This window comes from Linepithema humile, chromosome 7 (genome assembly GCF_040581485.1).
Source record: "Linepithema humile isolate Giens D197 chromosome 7, Lhum_UNIL_v1.0, whole genome shotgun sequence".
Classification (NCBI taxonomy): Eukaryota; Metazoa; Arthropoda; class Insecta; order Hymenoptera; family Formicidae; genus Linepithema; species Linepithema humile.
Genome location: NC_090134.1, coordinates 19,147,705 through 19,171,970, shown reverse-complemented (window position 1 = coordinate 19,171,970; position 24,266 = coordinate 19,147,705). Strand labels below are relative to the sequence as shown.

The window sequence follows — 24,266 nt, the reverse complement described above, 5'->3', positions numbered from 1 at the left end:
TTGTTTTGAGTTACGTTTCTCCCGCATCGCCTTGCGCGCGATCTTTCAATCGAACAAAGTTCTAATATTATTTAAGCGAAAAAAAAGTTACAGAAGTTCGACTACTCGATGATTTGCGATATTTCTTCGGTTTTTAGCATTAATTAATTTCCGTATCCAAGAGAAATTTATGTCTGACTGCGTCGAAAAGTGATCAATTCAATTTATCAATCGGTATTTCAGTATACTTTCTGATGATATCTGTGTTAGTGAGATATTTTGTCCTAAAAATATTGCGTTTTTCAATCAGTTCTTGTCGTTATTCGTGAAATTGTGGGCAGATAAAGAAAGAGAGAATTTTTTTCAAGAAGTACATTGCAGCGTTTCTTTAAGCTTCTAAAAGCATCCGATTCCAATTAAATTCGCCTTTTCAAATTGCGTTTTCAATTTTAACTTGCACACAGCGGCTTTCGTTCGGCTGGATGAAATCACATCGCTCCATTATGGTTTATCGTTTCAGTACTGATGAAATTGCAAGAGTTTCGGTACGTTATTGGTCGCGTGCCATATCGGCCAATGGCACTCACTATTGTTGCGCCCAACTATATACACCACGGATTTTATCATTTCCCCAAACCGCCACGCAAATATGATCCACTTGTATTTTTCTCTACTCCGCTACTTGCATTCTCGCTTATTCTCTCCAAAATGCACGCGTCAGTATGAAATTTCCAGTATGACATTTTATGTAAGCATTTTTTTCAAACGCATTTTTTCACATTTCTGATATTATGCGTTAATAAAAACGCGTGGCCACGACAGCCTTCATTATGATTTAAAATTTGAAAATTAAACGTTGAAATCTATCTGGCTAAAGTGTGCGCTTTTGCCGCACGAGATGACCACGGCATCATAAAATTCACAATTATCATTTTAAGTAAAGGAACAGACGTTTTTGCGAAATCGGAAAGTTTTTCTTCTAATTTACACACCGTGGTAATAATCGAGGCGCAAACGGATCGCGATCCGGAGTATGAAGCCAATCGTGATTCGCAAACTAGTTCCGCAGTCAGCTCCGCCAAGGAATTAATAAGCACCATCGTGGAGCTTCCGAACCTTTTTGTTCGCCATTATCCAAGATAAACGGCAGCCTCTCGGCGCGATGGGGCACTCGACGGGATCGACGGGTGGAAGGGGGTAAAACTTTCGAATCGCTCTTGCGTCGAATGAAATTCTGTGGGGGCAAACGCTTCTTGCTTCGGGGCCGGGCGCGTATTTCGCCGTTTTCTCAGATCACCGAGCAAATGTTGACCCAGTTTCGCCGTCGGATTGGACGTTACTCTGTCTTTCGAAAGTGCTGACTAGAATACGCGATGAGCGTAGAAGTTAGAGGTCGCTATGCCGCGCGGCGCGTCTTTCTTCCGCGCAAGCGAAAAGCTCTTAGAATCGCTGGACCTGGTCCGAAATTTAACGAAAAATATCCACCCGCGGTACCTCTACCATTCGCGGAGGTTTACGCTGATACGCGTACACGCTTATACGAGTTTACGCTTTACGAGCGGCGGGCTTCATTGTGAGATAAAGTTAACTGATGCGGCACTGACATTCTGTTTTTATGGTGCACTCAAATTCACTTGCAATTGAAAGTAGATTTACCATTTCGCTCTCCAAATTAAATTAAATTGATGATATTGCAAAAATGTTGATTTTTATTTATATTGAAATAATAAAAGTTGATTCAAAACCATTTGTTTTCAGGACTGTACAATTTAATACGATGTATCAAATTATGCTATATAAAATTTAATTATATAAATTAAACTTAAACGAGTTAAGCCTCATTTAAATAATTTCTATCAGCGTCCTTCGTATGCCATGAATATACTTTACGAAGTAAAGTCGATAGTACTCTTAAAGGGTTAAAGTAGTCGCTCTCGAGAGAACCGGCCGAGTTGATTCACCTCGTTTCGCGAAGATGCCTCTTATTACGCGTCGCTATACGAGCCTCGACGAAGTTTCCGTAAGTCCGCGCTAAGACACTGACGGGCGAGGTCGTCCTCAACGCGGAGTCACCCGGCCGAATAAAGCCGCGGCTGAATGAGATATAACAGGGTACTTACCTACACTGGCGAGACGTGTGCATGTAAACTGGTGGACGGTAAGGTAGATGAATAATGTGACCGAGCACAATGGATACAGCTTAATATAACTTTTTTCGTTCTTCTTTCCTTCGCGCTTCCTCTCTTCTTCCAATTTCGCCAGTGTTATGAGCAAGGAGACGAATACGCAGCGGCGCCTTTCTTGCGATTCGAGTAATTTGAACGCGCATCTGCGCATCAAGTAATAGGATACATCGCGCTTCTCTCGCCCTTCTCTTGATATTTCATGTAACGCGACCAGAGAGAAAAATCTCGGCTTCTCCGAGATAAATTTATTCACAAAAAAATATGCCTGTTTCAAATTTGCACGATGCGATGTTCTTTCTTTTCCTTAGAGACTTTGTAATGTAGAAGAAACGTCGGCGAGGATAACTGCACCTAAAAAAAAAAAAAAAATACTGTGTCACTAGGGCATGAAAATGATAGCAATTAAAATTTTGCGTAAATATTCGTCTTGTAGATAAAAAACAAAAGCTTTTCGCAAAAAAACATTCAACATGGAGTTCGACAAACACGCGCTGCATCTGATCTATACATTTTCCATCGTATTCCGTTTTACGACGGCTATCACTACACCATCGCCGCCGACGATCGGATCTACCGTCGAATACATCGTTACTGATTCCGGCACGACGGAGGAGACGGACGAAGCAGAGATGCCGAAGGTGCCCCTGACCGAGCAGGTTATGGATCCTAACATACGTGTGAGTGACGTGCCCGACGTGGACCCGGAATTGACGGACGTACCGGACTCCAGTCTGGACAGGAACCGGATAATTCGCGACGTCGCGTATTTCATTCGCGCGCACAAGTTCCACGATTACGATCGTCGGTACCACAAGAGCGCCGAGGAGGCCACGAACAGGCTGTACGAGGAGTTCCCGAGCCCCGGTCTGAGATCTCTGCACTGGGAGGTGCGCAAGCACTGCGACGCGAGCTTTGTCGAGTGCCTGAAGTATCTCGAAGGGATCATTAAGCTCACGGCGCTCAGGCGCGAGGACGACACCGTCACGGTCATGAGGGAGCAAAAGTGGAGTCCGGCGAATAATAGTGAGCAAATCCTGGCCGCTCAAAGGGACTGCCAGATGGCCCAAAGGCACGACAATCTCACGATGGTTCCCTTTCAAGGTCCAATCGGCAAGTGCATCAATTCGTTAATCGGCAGCCCTAATCACACTGAGACATTAAGTGCAATTTATACCTGCCGGTGGCGAAATCCTCTTCCAATTAAGTAATCAAACTACACGGTAAAGAGATTTCACTGCGTTACTCAATTAAATAAATTTAGGTCAGCTGTTCACGTATGTAATTCGGTTTTCAACGTTACGAAATGTAAAGACTAGTGGGATATATCTTGAACATTTTCATATTAATTCGGCGCGCAGTCGAGCTTTCGTGAAAAATTAAAGTGGCTTTAATTTGAAAGCGATTAACAAAGAATAAAAGTCCAGTAGCGGGAAAGTAAATGTTTAATTCCAACACAAATCGGCAAATTGATAGATCGGTATTATTTTAGCCGCAGAAGATCGTGTCGGATAGATATCATGTATTTTCAGAACGCTTTCAATGGCGCACCACCGTGAGTTACTATATGTGCTGGTACACGATGCTGGGCATCGCAGATTTAGCCACCTTCGGCGAACCCTGCGACAATCACGCCAACTGTCTAGATGAATATGGCGTTCATAACAAGGATCCACGAGCGGACGACACGAAACCGTACGCTTGCGCCCTGTACAGTTTCTGCCCGGACCATTGTTGCCCCATGAAGCACATCTGGTACATGAAAGACTGTTTTCAGTCGCAACGCAATCCATGCTACGCTGAGAATCAACCAGGTGCGTAGATTTGCGCCTGCTACCTGTGTGCCGCGCAAGAGCCGGCCTTATTTATATTTTCTAGCACGGCGGCCGGGTTAATTTCACATAACGCGCGGTGGTCGTGTCGCTTTATTACATCGATAAAAATGCTGCTGCCGCGCGGTGGGCGTGCCACTCCTGGCACTAGCGATACCAGGCGACGATATATTCTCACCATGTATTTTTTAAACACCGTTTGTGTACACTCGATTCTCATAAAAAAAATTAATAATAATTGACGCGAAGAATCAAGCGAACGCTTACAACATTCGATAATTTTTTATCGATTCGCTAGATTTTATCGTATTATTCTACACAATTAATATTTAAATGGATAATTCAAAACTGTGCTGCTGTCAACTATGCTCTAAAGTCGCGTGGTCGCTTTACGCAGACGAGATTTTTGTTTTGTCCGCAACAGACATAACAAACTAGTATCCGTTTAACCACAGTCGAGCTTTGTACGCTCGTTTGCATTCTGTGCGCCACGCGCGCAATTAGCCGACCCTTGAAATCTTTTCCCTCTCAGACCAACCGTCACGTCACGTTTGCAGCGCATCGAAAGTGCACACTGAACCGGAACGAAAATCGCGACTTCCAGGCGTTAAAGGCGAATCGGATGAATGTGAGCTGCGAATGCCATCAGCCTGGATACGAGTGGTCCTCCAGGTTTGGGCTATGCGTCGACGTGAACGAGTGCATCCGCAGCATGCACAATTGCACGTTGGACGCTGGCGAGAGTTGCCTAAACCTGCCCGGTCATTACGCCTGCATCTGTCGGCTCGGATACGTCTACAATCCGGAAATGAAACGGTGTATTCACAGTCCGGAGATAGACAGAGCGCTGAAAGGGGACGCGGACGAACCAAAGACCGCGAAAATGAAAGGTCTATTTGCCAAGGTGGTCCAAACAATTACCAGATCTGCCGGAAATAGCTTTATGTATGACCGTAGGATTAACTTTCCATTCATGTTAATCGTATTAATGTACATATGAAAAGTGTCGTATAATGCTACAGAATTTTATCCTCTTTTTAGTTTGATCTATCAACTTTAATCGATTGCATTATATATTCCTCGTTCTAATATCGTCATAAAAACAATGCGCTTGAAAGAATCTTGAATACTCCGGCGCGTGATAAATAATTATATATCCATTTGTAATAATAAGCTTACTTAAAGACGCAAATGCGTCATTGATGTTAGTACAAGATTAATAAACGTCTGTTTTCTAACAAAAAAAATTTTCTTACATAGATAAATACTGTAAAGTAATGTTCTAAACACATCTAAATTGCTTATTGTATAGATTCTAAGAAATCGCAATGCGATAACAAACATAATCGATCATTATAAATTAAAAGCATGTTTTTTGTATGATTTATTGAAACGCAATATAAACTTGTAAATATGTGCTATCAAATGTACATATGTGATAAGAAACGTAATAAACGTACAAGCAACATATTACATAAAATATAAATCTGGACTACATATGTGTAGTAATTGCAGCAAATTTCTATCTCGTTTCGTCGATAATCTCTGAAAAGCACGCTACCATGCCGCTGAAAGATTAATTAATTACTACCATGTATGCGCTGCACGAGATAGTTATATTTAACCGTTGAGTCTTGCGTTATTATATGCAGAATATTATTTTTGTGCTAATTAAGAAGTTGGAAATTAATGTGATGCTGCAATATCGCGATGATTCGTATGATAATACATTTCAATTGATGGAAACAATCTACAACGATATTACGATCGTTGTCTTATTTAATGAAATTAGTGCATAAATTGCGAATAGCTCGTCGACAACCTTATTGTAGTTTCTATTACCGGATTAACATGGGCGCGCTACGAGAACGGTCGTTTAATAACAACATGCACGATAATCTGCATCAGCAGTATAAATGCGATATTAGCGTTTAGAAATATCCGGCTACTTAGGATGCGCCGCAACGTAGAAATTTGTACTCGTAACAATTCAAATTTTAATCTTGCCCGCGTAATAGCGCGATTCCGTGTATTTCGTACGCTATCACAAACGGCTCCTCTTAACGGTTATTTGCTCGGCTAAGGGAAAAACAATGCGCTCGAGTGTGCCGCATCCCGTGCTTAGTGTAAGCGAAGAATGAGCCCAGCCGAGACTGAAAACTCGGGGAAAACATCCGGCGAGAATTCTTAAAGATGTTAAAACTCGCGGAACAGCAATTACCCTTTGCATTAACACTTCTGACCGACTTCTAACTTTATTAAAGTCTTTTTTTAAATTGTAACCGTAGCCTTACAGACAGCACTAAAGAATAAATAATAATAAAAAATTATTAATAAATAATAATCGGGAATTCATGTTTTTCCAAATTACTGAATATTTGTTTGGATGTGACATACGAATGCTTAAAATTCTCTTTCAAAATCAAATAATAAAAACCGATGTCCGCTTTCGCGCACATATTAATATTACGAGGTTTTATTTTCCACCGTATTTTTACAAAAATATTCCATCATTGTCAATTGCAATAAAAATAAATCCATTAGTTTATTAGACAGGCAGATGAATTAATTTACGTGGCGTTAATAGAACAGTTAAGCAACATATCCCTGGAGCCGGCGTGTTTTGCATGGCCTATCCCCGCGCGTGTGTACGTGTACGCGACACGTACAATCCAATTTTTGCGATACGCGCATCTGAAACGAAGTGAGTGACATGCGTTACGTGCTGCTTGATCGTTTCCGCTATTGCGAAATTCTGTGACATGAAAAAAATATCGTCGACGCGGAGAAATCTGTGCATGTGCGACACATGTGCGTGGAACGCATCCAAGTCGGATGATGAAAAAAAAAAAACAAAAACATATAGATAGATAGATCGGGCGAAGCCCGGCGAGAGAGCGGCGATGCTGTTTTATTCATCGACGCGTTCAAATCGCAGGACCGTCACGTCTCCTTCGCCAAAGGAACTCCCGCTGCCGTGTAATACATAAATGCATAAAGCACGGTTTTCCTTATTTCCGACGTATAATGTCATTCGGTAAGGTATGATCGTCCGGTAATCGTTTATTTCGATTTATTGGAAAGATCGATGACTGTGTCCGTTAAGAAGCGATTGCCTTTACGTATGCGGATTGTATAAGCGAAAGATTATGACGCAGTGCAGATGCGTATAGATGGTTAAACTATGGCACGTTCGCGCTACCAGTCACATTCTTTCCTGTCTCGCCAGATAAAATGCGTCGGCAAAGGATTAGGTGAAAACAGACTGCCGCGAGTTTACATAACTGGCAACCGATCCGACGATCGTGATATCACGAATACTTTCGTACGATCTCGATTCTCGTTACGCAACGTCACGCTAAACCGGTTCTATCTTCGCGCGTGCATGACATGGTTGTGCACTCTCCTTGGTCATATTTTACATTTTACAAGCGTAATTTCTAATTTAACCGCAATTCTGAATCAGACTTTCAAAAATTATCCAAGTATTCGTTGCATTTGCTTTCTACATATGCATGTCGCAATGAAATGTATCAATATACGTGTGCCAATGCTTTGTAATTTAAAAAAATATAAAAACGAAATAATTATAACTCTGTGACTTGGAAATAGACGAGAAAAATATTATACGTAGAGACATAAAACATTGATCCTTTTTATATCATGCATATTAACAATATGATGGATAATGGAATTGTAGCGGAGATAATATCGGGCGGTCTGCTCACCTCATCAGAAAAAGTAATTAACGCGAGAGACCGTTTGCGCTCCGCACGCACAGTATCATTACACATATTACCGTTATTGACCGGTTTTTATGACGCCCAGCCGCGCCATCGTTGAAAAGAGAGCTGGCGGGTTTTCATCCGCGTGTAAAACCACGGTTTGCTTCAAATTGGGCTTGATTTTTTATTCGTAAACAGCAAACCATCGGGCGCGCTTCGTCGGATCCGGGCTTTGAAAACAACAGCGCGCGCGGACAGGCGGTGTATGAAACGAAACATGCGCCGAAAAAAATGCACATATTCATACATGGAAATGCTGCGGCGGGGAAAGAGCGGGACCGGGCGCGGCGCGGCCCGGTGTTACAGGGAAATCGCGCGTCGAATAGCCGGACGCGTCAAAAACCGGAATATTTCCTGCACCGCAGCTATTTGCGCCAATTGACCATCGTAACATCAATTTTGGGCTTCAAATCACGTTAGCGGGATGCATCATTTCGCCACCGAACGTATGGTCGACGTTATGAATGCCTTCATCTAAATAAATATTTTCAGAATAAACGCATCTAAATATTAGTTTGTAACGTTATTGTATCTGCGCAGTTTTTTTTATGAGTAGTTTTAACGTATTTTCGCACAAATATCTGGACATGATGCGTTTGTTCTGAAAATGCTTATTTAGGAGTAATAAAAATATTTGCGACACGACCCGTTAAATCGCCAATGGAAATGCACTTTGTTTTATGCCCGACGATGTCGCGATTATTGTTTGTCACGAATCGAAATAATATACTATATGGAACTACATGTTTATAAACCCCAAAATAAATGCAACAGTTTAGATGCAATGATGTGCAAAGCAGTGAAGTGCTCGACCACATTCGAAGCCACAGATTTTATGGTAATTCGAAACCCACGTAACTGGCAATCCTGGTAAACGTAGCTGTAGCAAACGTAGTTGCCGTCACTCTCATTTACATCAAGACAGCTGCGACGTCGATGAAGCGACGTCCTTGCGCTACCTTGCCAATTCGATCCCTTTGTCCGGGTTGATTATCCTACTTGCAACAACAGACGCGTCTCATCAAAGCAAATCGACATTCTGCGACACGATCTAATTGCCATAATCTGGTTTTATTCCTCAATGCGTAATTTGCAGACACGTTAAAAGGTTAACATTTACTAATGTAATTCACAAATTATTTTAATAAAATTAATTTTTTCGTAAATTTACATAAAACAATTACAATATTAAAAAATGAAAATTACGCGAATTAATGTACAATTTTTTGTGCTGTTAATGCAAAATTAAAAATGTTTAAAATATTACAGAAATATTTTACGATGAAGAAAATCAACTCTAAAGACAAGTATTTAAATCTAAACGAGACTTTTGCTTACATAATATATAAAAAATTCGAAGATTTTATCAGAAAAAGAACTCTGAAAAAGAATATCTGTAAACAAAATTTCACTTTCAAATATTATGCATTAAACGCGTCTTAAAATATATTTCAAATATTCATACGGGATAAGAAATAATTATTTCTCATGCGTTTGCTCTAAAAAAATATCTGTTTAAAAAAAGTGAAAATATAATTAATAAGCATTATTATTATCTTTCTGGTATTATTATTTATAATATTCCGCGGAACCTGTTTAATGTACAAGGCCGCTGAAATTACCTTGCTTATAATAATAGTTATAATAACTTATAATAACAGTTTCCGAATAGTGCGTATCTAACTTGTAGATCATTGAGGCCAGAGTACAAACGTCTTCTTTCCTCTACAACACCCGAAGGTGTGACCGGTGTGCACCAAGCGGAATATTACCCCAGCGCCACATTCACTCGCCGCAGTGTCGGAGCGGCTATCTTTTGCGATTCGGCTGCAGTCATCGAGAATGTCTCTGTGCGAGTGGTACGCGGATCGCGCGGTACTCCTCACGGGAGTCACCAGCGAATTGGGACGTGCACTGCTGGAGAAGATCTTACGGCACCTGCCGCACGTCACGGTATACGTCGTTCTCAGATCCCGAAACGGTCTCAGCAAGGAGGATCGACTGAAGAAGATATTCGCATCGCCTGGGTACGAACATATCCTCCTTGTGCTCCTCTTCGCGTCCACTTCGTGCCTGTAAATCGCGCCGGTCGCTCGATATCGCTTTTGTGAGCGTTAAATTGTGACCGCGATTCCGGTCGGGGGCGTGCGCCGAATTTATTTCCGAGGACGTCGAACCAAAAAGGTTCTTTCTCTCTCTCTCTCTTTCTCCCTCCCTCTCCCCCCGGTGGTTCTCCGCGGGAATTCCGGGAACGTGGCGCACCTTACGTCGAGAATCGACTGTGGAATTAAATTTTCGCTCGGCGAATGCTCAGCCACCGCGACAGGTAGAATGGCATACTTTGAAAATTTTTCCGAAAAAAGAGGTTGTTATTTGAATCCTATTTACATAACCATATAAAGCTATTATGACGGTATTATATGACATGGAAAATTTCTATCGATTCGTTATTTGTTGACAAAAGCGTATAATACCATGCGAATTTAATTCTGCGTCAATTTCATGTAATATAACGTACGCGCTATTTGTCATCCTATCCGATATTTAAAAAATATAAATTACCGAAAATCCGAATAAAGCGGTTTCAAATCTCCCAATGTGATTTTTACAATTTCACAATTTGAATATTCTGTTTAAAATTTATCACTTTATAATGATAAAACGGAAACTTATCGTATGCTATATTTGTCATTCGAAAAAACAGTGGCGAAATCCGAATAGGACTGCGGTCGCATTTCGATCGCTCATCAAAATCGCACTACAATAATGATGCAATCAAGATCGCGAAAGCAAGATACGATCGAACGCGTTTATACGGACGCATAAACCTGATTGCCTCGTTACATGCTCGTCCATCGTAACGATCGTCCGCTGCAAGATGCACGCGAGGTGAAATTCAGCGCCTGTACTAGCGTCGTGCGACCCTCCCCTCCCCGGGAAGAGGGCGGCTAAAGCTCTCGGGAAGAGATTTATTTTCATTAGTACACGCCTCCGCACTCTCTTTAGAAAGATTATGAAGTATACGCCGGCGCGGCACACTTTCTTTCTCTTTCCTTCCACCGTCGTCGCGAAATCCGCGACCGCGCGGAAAATTCGTCCGCGCGTTTTGAATTTCGCGAAATTAAAATCCGCGAAAGGATTGTCTTCTCTCGGGAAATCGTAGTTACTGCCGGATCGCTGCGTTTTTGCGCGTGAAAAAGAGGATCGCCCCGCGCGTAAATGAGAAAATGCAAATGGACGAGCACAGCTCGGGCGTTCAAGGTGCAACCACTTCGACGCTATTACGTTCGGGGAAATCGCTTTCGGGCTGCGAAGCGGTTTGCCGGATTTTCCTCGCCTTATTTACGGCTCCCAGATCGTTTCGTTTAAAATAGTTACGGCGCTGATTGCATAAATCTCCGCGACGGGGCGCTTGCATGCAACATCAAGATATTATGCTGCATTCGCATTTTTTGACCTTTCGAAAATGACCAATGCGTAGAAGCGAATATTTTAGAAATTGCGAAATCTGCATATTTTAGAAATGTTTTGAAGAAACATCGAACTTGAGGGGAGGAATATTAATTACAATACACATACAAATGTGTCTCGACAAAGAGATATAAAGTTCATGTTGTTCTTTCTTCACGGTGATTAATATTAATTACCGTGTCATCATTCGTTCTTAGTTTCTCTCGCGTCGTGCATCTTAATTTTTGCTAATGTCATACATTACGGCGACAAACTGAAGAATGCGACTCCGCGTAATACGAATCTGCAGCTCGCCGGCAGACTGCTTTACATTTTTAACGGCGTCCGCGCTTCGCGCTCTCTTTTCACGACGCGATGCATCTCCATTCTGACGGCGCGTTCTGGCAGTAAATTCCAAAGCCGATTTGCGTCACGAACGTTATTATCGCTCGGCAGGTACGAGCGACTGAGGCAGGAGGCTCCGAACGCGATCTCGCGCGTGAAAACGTTCGAGGGCAATCTGCTTTGCGAGAATCTCGACCTAAACGCCGAGGACAAAGCCTCGTTGAAGGGAATCAGCGTGGCCTTTCATGCCGGCGGGCCGTACGATGCTGTCCTAGAATATTGTCAGGATTTACCGGGGCTCAGGAGCGTCGCCGTGGCGTCTAATATTTTCAAGTTCCGCGGTAAGATAGCCGAAACCACACAGAACGAGAAGCTCCCCGCCGATTTACCCATCGCTCTGGTGCGCTTCCCTCTCATCGGACCGGCCCACAAGGAGCCCATGCCCGGTTTCGTCGAGATATTCAAAGGACCAACTGCCCTCATGGTCGGCGCAGGACACGCGTACGGCGATTCGTCGTTGCAGGCCGAAGTCATTCCAATAGACATAGCGGTAAACACGATGATCGCAGCCGCATGGGAAGTCGGCATGTACGTATAAAATATAAATCGGATTACTTACTAATTACTTTATATGTAACTTTAGATTAATTTTCTTTTTCTTGTTAGTGTCTGAAATCCCACGTTCAATATATCTTATTTGTCTATTTATCTTCAATTAAAAATAATAATATTAAAGAAGGATATCAATCTAATCACTCGACTTTAAAGTGTTTTTGATTCTCGTTGCCGCGAACTTTTGATCATCTTCGCATTAATCAAACTTAACACTCAACACATTATGATAACTTAATTTTTTTTACTAAAAGCGATTTATCACAATAATAATAATCATTTTACGTAAGAATCATCAAGGGGCGCTTATGTATTGTGCGCGTTTAATGTTAAATTATTATGGAAGGAGAAAGTCAACCGGCGTTAAAGGCGCGCAATACGTGTATGGCATTATGCAATATTACAAAACAGCAATAATCAACGTCTATCTAATTACGAAATATGAAACAGAATGTAACGATGTCGTTCTATGTTCTCGCAAATGTATATTGCGCAACCAGCCTTTTTTTCCGCTCTCAAAGCATGTTTTTGCTCATTTTAGAAAGTAATTATTAGTATTTGTGTCTCGATAAAGCCTCGCTCGATAAGAGGAAAACTACTCGTTGCTATTTCACAAGAAAATATCAAGAGCAATATGAAGCGCGAATAAAAAAGTGTATTGTAAAATAAAAAAAAACGAATATAATTAATAGTGTCGACAGTCCTGCCTGCCTGTCTTTACCGGAAACAAAGAGTATAAAATTGGACGAATTTGCAAAAAACGTGAAAATCCGTGGAAAATCCTATACATGAATTCGACAATTTATCGATTTATGGATTTGTGGAAAGCGGTTAGCTTTTTTTTTTTTATTAAAAAAGTAAAACTATTTAGAGAAAAAGAAAGAGACAAAAGTTTTTCTCGCTATCCGTTGCATTTTTTAACATATCGCAATCGAAATTCGTTGCAGACGCGGCTTATCTAGTTTTCCAATGCGAAATATTGGATACGAGCAAACACGTTTTACATGTGCGCGTCGTTTCCGCGGTTGTTACTGTTTGCTCGCATCCGACGCTTCCGCCCCAATTGTCTAAAACGGAATTCGTTCCCTTCAGTTTTTATTCGAGATTCACCCCGCAATTCTCTGAAAGCATGACTGGTTCTGTCTTCACAATATCATATAAGTTAGTTTTCTCATGGTGAAAAAAAACTAAGAAATATTTTCAGCTGTAATACAGTTACGTGTATACAATCGTCAATCAATAATGCAAATTGGCATTCAGTATTTTGGTAAAACAAAGCAGTCGATCCTTTTGAGCAATTTAGATTGTTAAAATAATTATAGCTAACAATGTGTGCTGCTTTTTGTATATTAGAAATATAACATATTAATTTTATTTTATACGCGTTCTAATTTTGCGAGAGAGTTGCATTGTTACATGAATCCATGTGATTATTCGCTTCGATTTCCACAGCTGACGTTTCATTAATCCTTGATGTTAATACCGGGATTAATTGTAGATATAATTATAACGTGACGTAGCGTTAAAATCAGGCCATATTCTGCTTAAGCCGAAGCATTTTATTTAAATTGAATCCGATCGAACGAAAGTTTCAACTCGGCTGCCGGGTTTTAGACACTTCCGACCAAGAGCTTTGCATTTCTCGTTGATTTTCAAATAAGAGCACCTTTTCGGCTGGCGTGAGTTGTATTTACGACTTTTGTAGAGAGTACAGCGGCAGTGCGGTTTGCGGCTGAGAAGAAAACGATTATTGAAGTTCGTGTGCGCGAGTCGGTAATTGAAATCGATAGTCAAATTGCGCACCTCGCTCGACAGGTGCATAGTTAAGTTATATTAGATGGGTTTACCAAAGGAGCGTCGACGCTTGGCTCGCACGAAGCGTGAAATAAAAATTGAAATCAATATCGCGGCGTGAACGCAGACGCGCGTGTTGATTCGCGAGAAAATTGATTTCCTCGTTATCGATGAGACTTTCTTTCCAACTTTATTTTGCGCCACGTTTTAATTAGACGAAACGCACACAGCGAGAATCAAGCCAGGCTTTTTAAATTGCAAGTCTTATTTAGGTCATCAAACAACGAACCAATCGAATGAAAATTATAACCTGGCTTCTTCGGGCTTTTCCTGAAAGTCTTACGTTTGAATACTAGTTTGAATCAGGAGCACCTCCTCGTTTCGCTCTGAAGTATTTCGGAACTGCGAATAAGTTGATTGCGTTTTCCTTACAAGAAGCGAAGTGCACTACATTCACCTCTCTCGTGCTTCTCTTTTCGCTTTTACCGATTACCCTCGCATTTGAGAGAAGTTACTAACCAGAAATACGATTAATTATTAGTAGTCGTTAGAAGTAGCTTTATAAGGAAGCGAAGCCCTAAGGCGCTGCGCGCTTATAAGTTCCGTAATAATAAAACATTTAGCGTATTTAAATGATCAGAAATCAGATGATAAACCTTTGCTCGCAAAATTCGAATCCCTAAGCGAATTTCGCAGCGTAATTTTTTCTTTTCATCGCACGATTTTCGATCGTTTGCATTCGTTAAACGATTTATTATTCGAGAATTTATAAGGGTGCGATAGTTGGAATTTTTTACAACGAATATAAAACTCGCAAGTATTAAATGCAAATGCGCATATACACGTAACGTAAGTTATTGCGCGACTATAAATAAAATGAAACGCGCTACATTTAGCCGCAAATAGTACGATTAATTATCGCATGATGTAACGACTACATTGCCGGGTGTGCGGCATCGTGTTTTCTCATGCGTTCCACCGTTTGCGCACAGGTCCAACGCTGCGAAACCAGTGGTCTACAATGCGGCGACGTTGGACTGCACGTGGGAAGAGTTGATTAAAAAGAGCAGACGGGCTAACTGGACCTTTCCCTATCCGAGCTTCGGCATCCGCGGAATGACGTCCAACGCCCTGCTATGCTGGATTCTCGTGCTGTTCTTCGAATGGTTACCATCCGTACTTAGCGACATCGCCCTAGCTCTGTGCGGCAGGAAACAGAGGTACCACGAGCGTGAAATTTATCGCGAAATTCCACGAGTCGCGAATTTATCGTCATAGTTCCGTCAATGTCTCCGTTTGCGCGGTCTTCTCTCGGAAGATTTAGCGCGGTCATTTTCATCATTAATGTCGCGCTAACTTTGTTATAAAAATATGGCAAGCGTCGCGATTGTTCTTCTCCGTTATCTCGTTCATCGCTGTTTTTTATTTATTGTTATTGCAAATATGATACATAGATTGACTCGCGAAGTTATAAATAAATGTTACGTCTTGACTCTTGCACTATATATACTTTACATTAGATGCTTGATCTGAAGAAGAGGCCGCGGATAAGGTATATGCTTGTACCAGAGTATTGTCTAACATAAGTTTGAAGTTGGTTTCACAGCGCTCCTCTGCAACAGCTGGCAATATTAAATTTGCTCGCGATATTAAGTTGTTTGGAGAACGCAACGCTATTATAAAGCCACTAAGTCATTTTCTAAGAGCGTAGCATTACACTGCTTCATATTACGGTTCAATTTACAAATTATGGAATCCGATAAAAAAATGTGACGTAAAATAAAAACTGTGCTTTATTTTTCGCAAATATTCGATGCGACGCAGATTTCGTGCAATTTTATCTATCTCTGTTTCTAAGTGATACGTCACGATTCTACCTTTTAACAAAGTTCGTGCGGTATCTGCAATTTCTACACGTTTCATCGTTCAGTATCACGACAACTATAAATCCGTGATATCGCGGAACGATCACTGCCAGTAGTAAACCTCGATGCGCATCGGAGATAATCCTTCGCTGCGTTCGGGAGCGTTAAGAAACGATTAAAGCCGTTCAAACATGAAGCCTCAAACTTCGCCGATAACTACTCTCGCGATCACGGATAAGTTTCGACGAGGAGACTCGCGTGAAAGTTTGATCGCGATCGCGACCGATTGTACTTGGTCTCTTCGACTTTCCGCATTGTGAAAGGCCCCTTACACTCCGCATCGTGAAAGTCGCCGTATACTCTCGATTAACGCGGTGCAGCAAATCGTAAAAGTAAAAGTTGCTAAAACTGCGATTTAGGCACAAGCCGCGTAAACAGGTTTGTTGGCCTCGGTCGTGCGCGAGTGAGCGTCGAGAAAGGCAGAATTGTGTCTCGTACGGTAAAACTTATTTTCCCGATCGCGAAAGTTGCGTCACTCGGTGCCTGATTGCTTTGAAAAATGAGGACCGATGCTGCGGTCGCGACGAGAAAACTTTCGGGAAATCCTGACGGGCTATCCCATCGAAATTCGTTTTTACGCGCTCTCAGAGGGCGTTCATGCGTATCGACTTGCTATTTACAACGGTCGACCGGCATTCGCGATTATTTTCGACGAACTTTTCACCGAAAAGGTGACCATCGAATAACTTTTCAACAAACTTTCACTAAACGTATCGTAGTCTCAAATAAATAATTGTCGATCTTGCCATTTACACGGTTTAACGCGCTACAAAAGAGAAAAGAGGAACACGTGACTCGTTATAGAAATTGATTCGTGGATTGAACAAAAATATTTTTGCTTCCGGCCTGCCAAATACTTTTCTGATTTTTTCAATTGCTCTCAAACGCAGAGTAAATCTTGCGCGCTAACTTAGCTCGGGCTTTCTTCCACAAAAGGAAACTCTGCCATCAAGTTTGTCGCGATTCCTTCGTAATAACTTGGATTGGAAATTATATAGTTTGCGATGCCCGGAGGAAGTTTTTTTATTATCCCGCTCGCGCTTAATGGTACTTGGTGATCTTTTTTTTCAACTGCGATTGAATCGGCCATTTGAAAATCAATGTCGAGAGCGTCTTCCTTCTATCGCGTGTGCGCCTTCATGTATTTGAGAAAATTCAATCTTATCTAAATATTCGAAAAAATTCTTATACTGCAGAAAAGAAATAAAAAGCAGATGCGAATAATCGGAATCACGTCGGAAGTTCAAGTGCCGAGAGGATCGGGCGAGACGGATATTAATGGCAGGAAGAAGCGAAAAAAAACCAATCGGTCCGGGAGGTAAAATCTTTACTGCTTTCCAGGTTTCTCGCGGAATACGACAAAGTTCGTAATGCACTTCTATCCCTGAAGTCAATTTCATCGAGGTCGTGGTCAACGGAGAGGAATCGCGTGTACTTACTACAGAAACGCCTCACGGCAAAGGAACAAGACGCATTTCCGGTCATCGTGGAGATGGACATCGAGGCTTACGTCCTCTGCGTCGCAGCCGCCACCCAGAAACACTGCGTGAACGAGAACATTCTCACACTCACGAAGACTATTCGTCTCTTCTTCTTAATCGCGCCCGCAGTTCTCGTCTTCGCGTACATCGCGTTTTTCAATTCTCACACGCGTAAAGTTAGATAATAGATAAAACTGTTGTATAAATATCGTTTTGTACAGAAAATCCCCAAGTTTTCTCTCCGCAAGAAGCCATACCGTGGCTTTGCGACATCTTTATAATGTAAACAGATATTTTTAAGATTAATATATAAATTGTACAAGTATTCGTTGCGTATGCTACCGTGTATAGTTTCATTAGACTAAATTTGCACAAATTGTAATTTTATTTCTCAGACTTTAATCATGTTCAATCAATTAACGGTGTGTCAATAGTATTAATGGCAGCACAGAATTCTATTACAAGTTATTTTAACGCGAGGTCTCTTCAGTCATAAAGAAAGTCGAAGAATCTTGACTGTTCGTAAGGTCAATTCCGGGGGCACACTCGGTCGGAATTGTGTGTTGCGCTTCGCAAATATTCGTGAGAGTCGTGCGAGGCGTCTACACGAGAAAATGCTGTTCGGGTGAAAGTTTCCAGGCGAACATCCACTCGCTTTGGCGCGCACGGCAGTATCAACGAAGGCATATTTCCAGCACGTTCTCTCTTATGCAATACCGCTGCGCCGACTTGCACTCATTTTGCCCATCGAAGAAAAGTATATACAAGGAATATAAGGAAAATGGGGAATATTATTTGCAGATTTTGTATGTTTTCTCTTGAGAAACAGGAAACGTGAAATTCTCGCAAAAGCGTCTCGATGCGCAATACAGGAATTACCGAAATTGCTTTGCATCGAGATCAGATGTAAGAACGCGACGCACGATAGTACACGATGATATTTTTACATTTGTTTCTAGAGCAATGACAAAACGCATAAAGACGAAATATTTTTTATCATTTATAGATTGCTATTTCCATTTATATTTTTAGATGGAAAGAATATACATTTTATATGATGGACTGCTATTAAACGAATAAAAAATTAAAATAATATATTCTATAAAATAGTATATTCATAACATTCATATTATATTCATAACATAAAATATTTTACCGCGAAACTATTTTCTCTCCATATCACTGTTATCCGTTCTATATGCATTTGAGCTGGGTGGTATAGTGTGCAAAATTTATATTAATGCATTAAAAACTCTCGTATAATTCAAACTCCTTGTTATTTTTAAATTCATGCAAATTACTGTCTAAATCTCTTTATCATTTTTGCAGTAGTTACACAATCAGACCAATGACGTCTCTCTCACCACGGAATATTCTCATCAGTACATAGCGTACGCCGTCCCATTTTTTTCCCCCGTTATTCGTTGTCAGCAAAAATTTCGTTCGCGTGACTAGCCCGTGGGAGCATGAGCCGAGTTATGCTTTCAAAATCCTATTACGAGTTGCGAGCGTGAAATTTAGCAAAGAAAGTTGCGGATTAGTTTCGCGGGATATAATTGGACGTGGTGGGTGGAACTGTGCCTTCATAATAATAATTGGGAACGTCTATTTCGCGAAACAAAGTTCCTCGCTCGGCGAGGGGCCGAGGTTGAGAAGCTAAAAAAGAGGTTAAAGACTGTTGGATGAGGAGAACGTAGGTAAAGGTAAAAAATAGAAGAAGAGAGGAGGAGGAGGAAGAAAGGGGGGGGGGAAGGAAGTGCAGTGAAAAGAACGTGGGGCGGGTGTACGTATTCAATTTAACTCTAACAGGTATGAATAAGATGTACATATCTAGATAAATATGTATGTGATTGCCTCTCTGCAAAAGTGAGTTATGCCGGCGTGCCTGGAACGATAGAATAGCACGTTCGAGGAAAGAACATCAAAGCGCCCTTTGTAAATCCGTTCAACGTTTCTTATTCCCGCAGAACCGCCTCTGCAAAAATCCGCAACTGCTAAATATAGATAAAAACAGTTTCTTGTAACAGCGTTGATAAATACACGCAAAAAAAAAACTGCGATAAACTGATAGCAGTTTTATCTATATTATATTTTCATTAATTCTATCATATATTTTTTCAAAAATCTATCGCTCATATTTTTATATTAAAATTTAGAATTAAAGCAACTTGTTTGAGTTATATCACTTGCTTCACATTTTATTCAGTATTTTATATGTTTTAAAGTTTCATAATTGTGAGGGACCTATTTGTGTGATCTCGTTTTACAAATATTATAACCAATCAAAGAATTATTTAATATATCGTTTAACATCGCGCACATCAAATTTGCCAGTACTTTTAAACTTTCTAGTGGCTCTCTGTCTCTTGTCAGGTTTGCCATGGCGCCGCGAAACCAAGCGAACTGCAAGAATTATCATAACTCGACAGTCTTGAGAAACGAGAGTCTCTCTTTCCGGCGAGCGCTTCGCCATTTCGAGATTATTTACCCCAAAGGTCTGTAAAGTTTTCTAACAGCTGTTGCTGGGCAAGTCCCACCCTCTTTCTCGATCTTATTTCGCCTTCACCTGCTGCGCGAGCTAGAACAGATATCTTTCTTGCTCGCAGAAGTACTTGAAACTCTCAAGCGGCAGTTACCCAATGTGTTTCTGCACCGCGCGCCCGAATTCCCCGCCAGAAATTTCAACGAAAACTGAAAAGTCGTATTTCTTATGCGTGAACGCGTAATGAGGCGAGATTGAAATAAACGGAAGTTTTGGCCACACAATGGTACCTATTCTTCTTCAAGATTATGCAGACTAATAATAATAATAATTTTCTACGCGCCATAATATAATCGCCAGCTTTTTCTCAATATTGCACAATTCGTACAATATCTTTTCTAATGGATATACTAATTTTTATGTATATAAAATAGTCAGAAGATATTTTTGGACGATAACGTAAATTAATTAATTAACTGTTAATTATGGTTTATCATATCAAGAATATTTTACTGTACATGTGTGTGTAAATATTTGAGTTAATATAATTGTTTTTTTTTAAATGCTTCTTGAGTCCATCGATTAATCAAAATTAGGGAAGCGTTGACAAATGTATCGCGTAAAAATTATATTTAGCGAACACGCTACATGACGGACGTGTGCTCGAGCGGCGGGCGTCATCAGCGCAAGAGATATTACAGTAATAAACGTAGAGCGCACCTTCTTGGTCCGATTGTGCCGCACGAGATTAATTGCAGCCATTCTATTTCCTTGGTAATGTCGGGGCTCGCAAGCTCGACCGCGACGGACGGATACAATGGTTGTGCGTGGCTCCAGGATCAAGTAGAATAAGGAGAACGTTGGTCCGGCGCGGCGTGGCATTATTTTCCTCCTCCATCCAATTAATGGCGGTATTTGTAGGTCGCACGCGACGCGACTTAACCGTCCGCGACAAAATAAAATGCTCGTGTGGATGGAAAAGACTTGTCGCGGAGTCGCGGCAACGGCGGAAGCCGCGTGCCATCGTGAGTCGTTCCCTACGATCCGCTCTTGCCGGCCCTTGGCACATTTCCTTCACTCACAAAACTACCTCTCGACTATTGTACTTCTTAAAACCCCGACAATAACGGCGACTATCCGGTGGCTTTTCGAGGAGTTTTATCGCGGAAGCGTATAATGCGCGTGGACGAAACGACCGTCCGCAACGAATGCCACGTACATTTTGTGTGTAGAACTGCCGCCGCGGATACACAACGATATCCAAAATTGCTGATCTTCCGGCTAATGCAACGTTCCATGACAATCTGACCATTTTTCCAGCAGCAGAACGTAAGAATGGAGAAGGATTTTCTCAAAATCTTCGTTCACTCTGATACCACGAGAAAAGAAGATTTGGCTTGTCAATGTTGCCGAAAACCTTTATATTAACATTAAAAATAGACTTGATAGAAAATAATAGTTATATCACAAGCTTAAGCTTAAGCACATCGTTAATTGTAACAAATTAGTAAATTAATAATTAAAAAAATGAATAGAAATAAATTTGTGATGAACAATTATATCAATTATTTCGCGGCTACAAAAAGGTACACGAAAAGAACGCGTTGCACAGTTCAAATAACATTTCCCATTGCTAGAAAGCTATCTGGATATCTTCTTTGTCCACAGCGAAAGAACATTGTTAAGAGGTTATAGAATTTATGTGGCGGTTAATTGGAATAAGGATACTACGAACAGGTTGCACGATACAACCCCGTTGTTGTTACACGGCTTTTCCTTTACACGAGTACTCCAACCGTTCTCAGTATCTTCCAATCTAGCAGATTAAAGGGCGTAGATATAATCCGGAGCGCAGTAATTTCACTGCCGTTTTCAGCGTACGATTTCGTCCCTCCGCTCTTTGTACAGTCTTCCGTGCGGGTTTTAACAATCCAAAATTTTTATAGGGGCGTCATAAATTTCTCGTGATCTCGTTTAATCAAGCCGCGATTTCAGGTGGAAACAGCCTCTAGTATGAATCATACATGGAACTTATTGTTAGCGCGATCGGCGACGAAGGAAGAATATCCAAGAAAACGTGTGTCGAAGCCGCGAACAAAGAACAGTAAAGCGCGTACGCGAGAGGGAGAAAAATGCGGAGGTATAGCCGAGTGTACAGGAAATTCAGTAAAAAGAACAAGGTTTTACTCTCGTAACAACAGCGGAAAAGAGGGGCGGAGAAATGATTTACGTACAAGCAGCAACTACCGTCTATACTTACACGTGAACGAGGTAACACGGTAAGAAATAAGGAAAGACAGTAAAGAAAATTATACGAATGGTAAAAGCGTTCTTTTATATATAAAATTATTTCTATAGCAACCTTAAGTTCGATATTTTAACGATTTGCTGTAAAAATCGATCGGTGGATCAAAGGCAACATATCGAATTGAAATGTTTATTATAGATGATAATTGTTATTAAACGGGTAAATTAGAAAAAAACGCAATTGCAATGTTATCGTGTTACAAATTATTACGTTAACAGCACGCTTGTTAAATCGTTTGCGTTTAACCGCAAATATTGTTGTAACAATAATTATAATTTGAATGTATGGTTGTTATTATAATATGAGTGATACAAAATGTCAATTTAATAGTGACGCAATAGGGATTGTTCGGATTCAAAAGTAGCGTTACATTTCACCGAGCAACGTAAATTCCGTGGATTCTCTAAATGGAGAAGCTTTTCTCAAATGAGCGTGCTGCGATAGCGTACCACGGTTCATCTACGCCGCGTTAAGCTAAGCTTTTTAGCACTCTTCTTCTTTTTCTGTTCGCGGCCTCCGACAGTATCTCGAGCAGCCTGAGAACCACCGAGTGTTAATTGAGAATCCTTTCTCACGAGAGAGTGAATCGGGGATGCAAGAATGCCGCTCGGGAATATATTTTCTCTCTAATGAATTTTTGGTAAAATTTTAATGAATCGAAATTACTCTTCTTCTCAAGCAAAGCAAAAACAAATTTATCTATCAAAGTTTTCAACTAGACATACACATGTGAGCGCTCTGTCGGCAATTTCCAAGATGCCTGATTCGCGTGACTTTCTCACGCGGCGTCACCGACTAGGAATATCCGTGTCGATGGATGGATACACTATCTTAGCAGAGTAAACGCGGAACGCAAGTTCGCCGGAACTTCCTAAGTAGTGGCTGATATACTGTGTACATACGTCCAATAATCTGAGACTCGCTGACATCTAGCCGGACCGGCACACTTTCCCACGATCCGGTGTGCACGGCAAAATTATCAGTTTGGAAAGAGGGCTCTGCTGACGGCCATTTGTGAGATGAAATTTAAACATTGCACACGAGAAACGTGTTAATCAAATGGCTTTGTCTTTTGCCGGGCTCACGTTATCATTAAGGGCCACGTGAAAGCGTTATTTAGAGCGTATAAAATTTGCAAAATAAAGCTTTGAAAAGCATCGCAGCACGTTATCACGTAATGAGTTTTTGTTAATGGCACGTTACAGTAAATCTCCTCGTAAACTGAAAGCCACCATAACGACCGCAAAGCAAGTAACTTAGAATATTTGCGAACGTCTGAAAAACATTTGCAGAGGAACATCCTCGATGAGCGAAAGTCTACGAACTTTCTACGAACAACAAGATTATCGAAGTAGTGAAACGTTCGTCTAATACTTGTTGGAGACCTTTTACCGACGCAAAGAAACGCAGTTTTTTTTTTTAAGAACGAAATAAATTTTCCGGGAATGATGCAACTGCATGCAACAAGATGTGCGGTTTCTTCTGTCCGAAATCGAAAATGTCAGAGATTTATTTAACCGCAAGCAGTATGCTATTATTATTACTTCAACATATCCTAAAGATCATTGAGAATGCCACTGCAAGTATTATATGTTAAATAAGATAAAATTATTCAGAGAATATTCTGTGAGCCAGGATAACAAAGTTTTTTACAGTCTGACAATTACAGATCTTTATGGTAGCCTAAAAATGGCGGGTATAAAAATAATACATTCGCCGTTTGAAATCTCTTTGCTTTCCATTACGGCCGTGCGCAAACATTTGCGAAAAGTCAAACAAGCAGACCGTAGGTTCCCGTATTACGGCTCGATTCAACCGCAGTTTGCCCGGTTTTCGGCCGTTAGTTTCCGGCCGTTTTCGCGAGCGTTTACCGTGCTCCGTTATATTGCGTAATTCGCGTGCACCCGTTTCCCATTTGACAGAAATTAATTTATTTCTCTTCTCTTCCCCCGCCTTCCCTCCCCGCTCCCGAGACGCCGATTTTACGTAAGCGCGTTATGAGGCAAGTTTCCCTAACCCACTCGCAAACTTCGTGCGTGCGGCGAACGTCGCGGCGGTCGTGAGTTACGTCTGGCAATTACCGGCACTCC

General features: G+C 41.2%; 4 protein-coding genes across 6 annotated transcripts in view; 3 read left to right on the top strand and 1 right to left on the bottom strand.

Annotated features, from left to right (window-relative positions):
- The window catches only part of LOC105670036 (zwei Ig domain protein zig-8), a 265,129-nt gene that overhangs the window by 93,736 nt on the left and 147,127 nt on the right, over nucleotides 1–24,266 (bottom strand). For 2 of the 3 annotated variants that reach the window (XM_067358628.1, XM_067358629.1), the window contains exon 6: nucleotides 2,100–2,516. In XM_067358628.1, coding sequence (XP_067214729.1) covers nucleotides 2,100–2,316 — 217 coding nt within the window. In that variant the 5' untranslated portion in view covers nucleotides 2,317–2,516. Of the gene's footprint in view, nucleotides 1–2,099; nucleotides 2,517–24,266 lie in introns of those variants that run through there. The other variant, XM_012363332.2, reaches the window with a different exon arrangement.
- The window catches only part of LOC105670037 (zwei Ig domain protein zig-8-like), a 235,366-nt gene that overhangs the window by 128,856 nt on the left and 82,244 nt on the right, over nucleotides 1–24,266 (top strand). The gene's annotated exons all lie outside the window — the stretch shown is intronic.
- LOC105669954 (uncharacterized) lies at nucleotides 2,513–5,157 on the top strand. The gene is made up of 3 exons (XM_067358641.1): nucleotides 2,513–3,275; nucleotides 3,695–3,976; nucleotides 4,552–5,157. Exons 1-3 carry the CDS (start codon nucleotides 2,636–2,638, stop codon nucleotides 4,992–4,994), a joined length of 1,365 nt encoding a protein of 454 aa, XP_067214742.1. The 5' UTR covers nucleotides 2,513–2,635; the 3' UTR covers nucleotides 4,995–5,157.
- On the top strand, nucleotides 9,570–17,711 carry LOC105670035 (fatty acyl-CoA reductase 1-like). The gene is made up of 4 exons (XM_012363327.2): nucleotides 9,570–9,806; nucleotides 11,686–12,162; nucleotides 14,973–15,200; nucleotides 17,247–17,711. Exons 1-4 carry the CDS (start codon nucleotides 9,622–9,624, stop codon nucleotides 17,569–17,571), a joined length of 1,215 nt encoding a protein of 404 aa, XP_012218750.2. The 5' UTR covers nucleotides 9,570–9,621; the 3' UTR covers nucleotides 17,572–17,711.

Coding starts and splice junctions, on each gene's coding strand:
- LOC105670035 (XM_012363327.2), top strand. CDS start 9,622: ATGTCTCTGTGCGAGTGGTACGCGGATCGCGCGGTACTCCTCACGGGA. Junction 12,163..14,972: donor GCCGCATGGGAAGTCGGCAT/GTACGTATAAAA, acceptor GTTTGCGCACAG/GTCCAACGCTGCGAAACCAG. Junction 15,201..17,246: donor CTGTGCGGCAGGAAACAGAG/GTACCACGAGCG, acceptor ACTGCTTTCCAG/GTTTCTCGCGGAATACGACA.
- LOC105669954 (XM_067358641.1), top strand. CDS start 2,636: ATGGAGTTCGACAAACACGCGCTGCATCTGATCTATACATTTTCCATC. Junction 3,276..3,694: donor TCCCTTTCAAGGTCCAATCG/GCAAGTGCATCA, acceptor ATGTATTTTCAG/AACGCTTTCAATGGCGCACC. Junction 3,977..4,551: donor CTACGCTGAGAATCAACCAG/GTGCGTAGATTT, acceptor TCACGTTTGCAG/CGCATCGAAAGTGCACACTG.